Raw genomic sequence first — 6315 nt, 5'->3', positions numbered from 1 at the left:
AGAAGACTTTTCATTGCTGGTATTTTATAAAGGACAGGGAAGGCTACTGATAGCTCACAGGTAAGTTCCTAAAAAAGAACCCTTTCTTGTTGTTCTGTGTTTTTTTTTTTTTTAAACTCTTTTGGCCACCCTGCTCAGCATGTGGGATCTTAGCTCCTAATGAGGGATCAAACCCACATCCCTTGCATTGCAAGGCAGACGCTTAACCCCTGAACTACCAAGGAGGTCCCCAGAAGAACCCTTTTTAGTTTTCTTTCTATTGTCAGACTTAAAAGCACTGCAGACATAACTACTGCTTCCCTACATGGGTTCCCTCTGACCTCGGTTTTCAAGGTCTCCAAGCATCCCTCCCCATCCAGATACTTCCCCATCATTGTTCTCCAGGTGAGTTTAGGGAGACCTTTTCTTCATTTTGTAACTTCTAGTCTCTCATTTAAGAAGGTAAGAGTCCTTACTCGACCAACTTAGAACTTCCAACCTCTCTGGAAACCTCTTGAACAAATGCACATTATAAAAGAAGGGGAAAAGTTAAAAACAATAGACAAACGGAGGTCACATGTATGTTGTAGAAGAGAGCCACTAAATACCACGTCTGAAAGACAAATGTCAAGGTCATGGGTCTTGCTCAAGTGTGTTGTACATTCTTGGAAAGCAGTGACTGAAGCACTCAGGAACCGCAAGATCTATCAGTCCTCTCTGGAGCAAAACAGAGCTGTGATCCTATAGTCTGATAAATGTCTTTCTTCCCATCATGGAGCCAGGTTCACATTCCAAAAAAAAGAGAGATGAAAGCAGTGTCATGCCAAAGACATAGGAATATTTTAATTCACGTTTTAATTAATTAATAATAATAATATCAGTCTATTTTACAAGTTAAATGTATGAGAATGTATGAAATAGAAACGGTAGGAAAAAACTAAACGTGGGTCAGGAACATGAAGTTTTCCAAAACCAGGGGCCAAAAGAAGATGTGTTGCCTGCAGGGCCCAAGAAGGAGGCAGGGAGGGTGACGGGAACAGCTCGTGGTGTGTGTCTGTCGCCGGGTCTACTCCAGGAAGGAGTCGAGGCATGCCCTCTGCCCTGGTCTGGGGCTGGGAGTTTATACTCTGGTCAACGGAAGATGGTGGCTTAAGAGAAAAAAGCCATCTGGTTACCTACACAGAGCTGGTCCCCTGGTGGCCGCAGGTGGGTTTTGCCGTAGAAGGAATCAGGGGTGAAAGTGCCAAAAATCAAAGGTATAGAGGAAAAAAGTAAACAGTTTCCTCCATCCCCCTAAAAAAATGAATTCTTGAAATGCACACACATTCTTCTCTCAAACGTAGAAAAGCTTCACTCTGGATGTGCTTACGAGAAGATCGTCATCAAAAAACTTTGTCTCTATGATAACATTTCCGCTGTAAATCAGAAGAGAGGGCAGAAGAGTGAGCGTGTTAGCAACAGATTTCATTTCCACAAAGTAGTTTCAATCTGGGTCGACTGGGCCTGTGGACATGCACTCACGTATATAACCTTGGCTTGGGGATATTAAGATCACATGGGGTTAGACATCTCACATGACCTTTAACTTATGTGATGAGGTTCATCTTCTTCAAGTTCAGAAATTAGAAGAGGGCGCATGTCTTAACCCACAGTACACCCAAGGCCCTCTGAGGTGCTCTGCATGCAGAGGTGCCTATAAATACGACTTTCTGATTCACATGAAAACCTGAGACTGCAGGGGTGGTATCTTTTCCTATAAAACTCACTCTGGTGGAAGCTGTGGGTTGGCCTGTCCTGCATCTTTCTCCTCACTTTGGGTAACAGCACTCTGTTCTTCTCTTAGGGGAACCACCCTATCTCCAGTCCATGGTCAGTCAAGTGGCCCCTCCCTCACCTGGCAAAGGTGAGGCACAGAATATAATTTGAGCCAATCAGAATCTCTCCCCTGAGCAATATCATTCCCATGGCTGCTCCTTGAGGAATCCATCCATGATTCCTGCCACCTGTATCCTCTGGCTGCTCAGGTCTCAGCCCTACCCTTTCAACTCTGTTCTGTAAGCCAGAGTCAGTTTCTGTGGCTTATGGCTCAATAACCCCAAACGATACACCTGTATTGTACACAGGGTGCAATTTCATTCTTCTTGGTGGGTATGTCAGTGTTTCCAAATCAAACTCCTCTTGAACTGAGTTAAAAGCAAGAGTGGTGCTATATTTGGGTTCTAAAAAGTAAGACAGAACTTAAATAACCTGAATATATTATCATAGACTTGCTGGTGTTAGCACCTGAAAGAAATCAGGCCTGGCCAAGAAGCAGGGCCTATAACCCTATAACCTATAACCCTATAGGCCTATAACCCTAACCCAAGCTAGGGTTAACAAAATCTAAAAAATGCCCTTCTACCTATGACACTGTACTTTCCCAGGGTAGTTAATATCTACCAGATACATTTTGCTGGTAATTAATTATAAAAAAATGGGTAAATAAGGAACTCAAGATCTGACTGACTGATTAAATATAAATTTATATTATTTTATAATTTATACTATTATATAAAGTTATAGTATTTTATAGTTTATACTATTATGTAAATAAAAATCTATCCAAGACATAAAATAAAAAAACCTCTATTTACAAATTCAAGGTGGTTTTCATAAAGGACCTGTTTAAAGAGGTGATCCAATATCACACCATTATCTATCTATGTACATGATTTGCTGCAAACCAGGCAGTACTGCTAAAACCTTTAAAAGACTAAAATCTTTTCCCAAGAGAAAATGGTAGGTGGGCAGTGACTGACTGATTTGGGGGACAACGGACAAACTAATTATTCTTTGAGCAGGAAGCAAATTTATAAAAATGGTAAGTGAGTCTCTGAAAAACTACAATCAAACATTATCCTCTAAAACAGAATTAGGACTTTGCCACATTCTCCTCAAGGTCAAACGAAGTACAGAGTATCAGAAGTTTGATAGTCAGGAAAGGGAGCAAATTAGCATTGATTTAATTTGTGTTATGTGCTAGTTTCCTTCCATACGATCTCATTTTATCTTTACTACCTCTGTGAGACAGGATTATTAATTCTCTGTTTAGAGAGAAGAGTAAGGCCCAGAGAAGTAAAGTACATAGCCGAAGATTACACAGCTAGTCAGGGTTAATCAGGAATTTAGTCTAAAGGTCTAGTCTGAAGTTTTTAATTCTTTCCACTCTATCATACTGTCTTTTTCACGTGACTGAAGTCAGTAAGCTGTGACCTCGGATACCCTGGACAGTTTTACCCCTCTCCTCAACCTAGGTTGCCTGTCTGCTGAATGGAACCACGAGTCCCATGTGCCTGGACTTGCTTCTAGACACCTCCACCGTCCCTGCGGCCCACTCACTCACGTTAGCACGCTGGCTGGCATCATCTGGGACTCGGGCGCAGCCTCTATCAGGGACTGCCAGGTGTTTGTTGAGTTAGGGATCACAAAGCCGAATTCGAAGAACCATTCTGAAGGAAGAAGGAAAAATGGGTGAGCTGGCGCCCTGGGCAGAGTCTTGGGGTTCCGTTTCCCCATCCTTTTGAGCAAGCCTCTTCCTACTGCAGGAACCACCAATGAAGCCATCAGAAACCTCCCAGACCAGAGACCATGAGAAAGGACATGGAAGCCCCCTTCAGGCTGTGCCCTGAACCACACCAGAGGCCTGCTCCCCATGCTCTGAGATCTAAAGAACTAGGACCAGCAGCATTTTCTTATAAGTAGGCTGGATGTAAACTGTACACAGAGGCACAGAACAGGCCTTTTCACTTGTCACTTCAGATCTAAGACACAGAGTGCACTCTTACACTTGGCGGTGAAGAAAACTCCCTGCAGGGAGCCCCTGCCGGTGGAATCTGTACGTGACAGTATGAAGAGCACTGTGCCAGGGCCTAACCAGCAGCTTCCTTGCGACCCTGTCAGTGACAAAGCCGGCACCAGCCCCAAGCTCTCCAGGGTCAGTAATCCTCTCACTGGGCTCAAAGCCCCTCACAGATGCCAGCTTTGTTTCTGCTTTTTGCCCAAGCTCCCGATCTGCCAGGGTGTAGGAACCCTATCCAAGCTGAGTTGCAAAATGGATGTTATCAAAGCAGGGCTTTAGTTCCCTGAGTCTTGACTTCTGCCCCTGTCACCCTAAGCCCAGATACGAGGCATGTAGGCAGCAGAATACCTTCCAGGCATTGCCCTTTGAAGTAGACTTTTTGTTCCAGGCGGAATTTTTCCATTTGCTCTGCTGAAGAGAAGTTCAGTTCTCGAGACACTGCCTTGCATTTGAGGATTTTCTTGGGAACACGGGCTGGTAAAGAAAAAGAAATACTGAAACCATTTCTGGGAGCTTCTTAGAGATGATTTAGAGCATATCTTGTCTATGCTAACTCTCAGAGAACGCCTCGGTAACAGAATTATACTTTTTAATTAAAGGCAGAGGTCCCAAACTGGTCCAATGCATCTGACTGAAAGATCTTCAAGGAACACCAGATTTAGTGCACCTAAAGGCCTTGCCCAGCTCCTCTTATCAGGAAGGAGGCTGAACGGGAGCCTTCTTACTAGTCTGTCCTGTGGGTTTTAACCCCTTGATTTTTCTTTTATTTCAGGGAGATAAAAACACAAATTTTCTTTCAGAGAAAAAGTCCAGATCTTACTTTATATCTTTGGGTATGTTCTAATGCTAACATTTCAGCACAGAGTTGGTTTTGGGAAGTAGGAGAAAGAAACATAAGGAAGGCACTAGAAATCTCAGCATCACGTGGATGGACGTGCTGTGCCTGTAGAGGCCTGTCCACTGGTGGTGTTGCGTCAACTCAGCTCCCTGACGCCCCGGCCTTGCTCTGCGTCATCAGCCCTGCGCAGAAAAGGGTGGAAAGTACCTTCGTGCTCCACGCCAGGGACTGACAGGTCTTCTGTTCCTTGCCAGAGTATCTTCCCTGTCTCAGCATCCCGAAGGTTCATCCAATTTCTGATCAAGTATATTAAGGAAAAAGAAGACCCTGAAGCTGCCTACTTCGTCCTCCAGGTGTCTCAGATTTGCTCTTATGGACTCCTGTTTACTTCTCAGCAAACTGGCCTGACCGCTAAGTGCCAAGAAAGCAAATACAAATGTGGAATAGAGTGCAGAAGACATCTAAAGGAAGATGCAGAGACCCAGGGGAGATATTTTTATCTGCAACATGAGAGCTCACAGATGGTACACGTCTAGCAATTGCAAGAAAGAGGTAGAAAATGAACAGTGCAAAATTTAAAATTTTCCAACAGAAACTGGCCAGCTGAGATAAAAAGACCTAAAGAAACAGGTATGAGAGAAATCCCAGGACATGACTCATGGATATCGCCCTACAGTGAAAATCACAGTCCACAAGCGTTACTCACAAATCCAGACCTCTCAAACAATGCTTTTTTTTTTTTTTTTGGCTGTGCCACTTAGCTTCTGGGATTTCAGTTCCCTGACTAGGGATTGAACTTGGGCCCAGCAGTGAAAGCGTTACAGTCCTAACCACTGCCAAGGAGTTCCCTCAAGTAGCTTTCTTCCCCCCTCACAATCAATATAAAGTCATTTATTTTTAAATTGGCAATAAAATTATCAAGTTTACATTAAAAAAAATGGAACAAAAACCCCTTCACTTTGTATTCCAAATGGTAAGCCCCAGGCCTCAATCTCAGGAAAGCCAGGGTCTGAGATTGGAACTTGGCTGTCCTCCTTGCTGGAGCCAGGCCCGTGACAGACATCATAGCCACAGGCATAAGGGGGTTCCCTCGGCTCTGTCCAAGTTAAGTAGCTGCTGCAAAGGAAGCCAATGGGCTATGTCTGGGTTAGGCTGCTCCCCTAGCCTAGAAACCATGAAAGGCAAAACTGAGGTATCAATCTGGGAGACTGGCAGCCAGAGACCAGCAGGGAGCCTAAGGGGGTCACATGGGCTCAGCATAGTCTTTACACTTATGCATTTTCTAGCTGTTGTTTCCTGCATGACAAGCGGGGAGGCGGGGACAAGGGATCTATCAAGTCCATTAACCTGGGAGCAGGAAGAGCTGCTGAGTAGACCTTGGCCTCCTCAAGCTGGGCCAAAGGTCACGTGACCCAAAGGTCACGGGGATGATACCATACTGCTGTGGAATGTTCTCAGGACAAGCCTAGCCTAGGCAGCAAGATGGGAGAGGCGTCAAGCTTGCCATACTGTCTGTCTGCTATGTAGAAAAACCCAATAGGGACTCACTTAGTCCTCACCCCAACCATCTATGATTCTCTGAGGGCTGAGCAGAAAACAAGTTTCCCAATGACATGGGAAGATCACATTTCTATTACAATTCATTGCATGTAGGCAAATG

General features: G+C 44.4%; 1 protein-coding gene across 1 annotated transcript in view; it reads right to left on the bottom strand.

The window, feature by feature from the left end:
* Positions 1–797: 797 nt before the first annotated feature.
* Positions 798–6315, bottom strand: part of PDE6D (phosphodiesterase 6D) — a 54520-nt gene continuing 49002 nt past the window's right edge. The window contains exons 2-5 of the mRNA XM_043909695.1: positions 4863–4951; positions 4166–4291; positions 3362–3467; positions 798–1394 (exon numbers count right to left, since the gene is read on the bottom strand). Of these exons, the coding sequence (XP_043765630.1) occupies positions 1313–1394; positions 3362–3467; positions 4166–4291; positions 4863–4951 (403 nt within the window). The 3' untranslated portion in view covers positions 798–1312. The remainder of the gene's footprint in view (positions 1395–3361; positions 3468–4165; positions 4292–4862; positions 4952–6315) is intronic.

The sequence above is a fragment of the Cervus elaphus genome, chromosome 8 (genome assembly GCF_910594005.1).
Source record: "Cervus elaphus chromosome 8, mCerEla1.1, whole genome shotgun sequence".
Lineage (NCBI taxonomy): Eukaryota > Metazoa > Chordata > Mammalia > Artiodactyla > Cervidae > Cervus > Cervus elaphus.
Note: the sequence above shows the minus strand (reverse complement) of the source record. Positions and strands in the feature narration are given on the sequence as shown.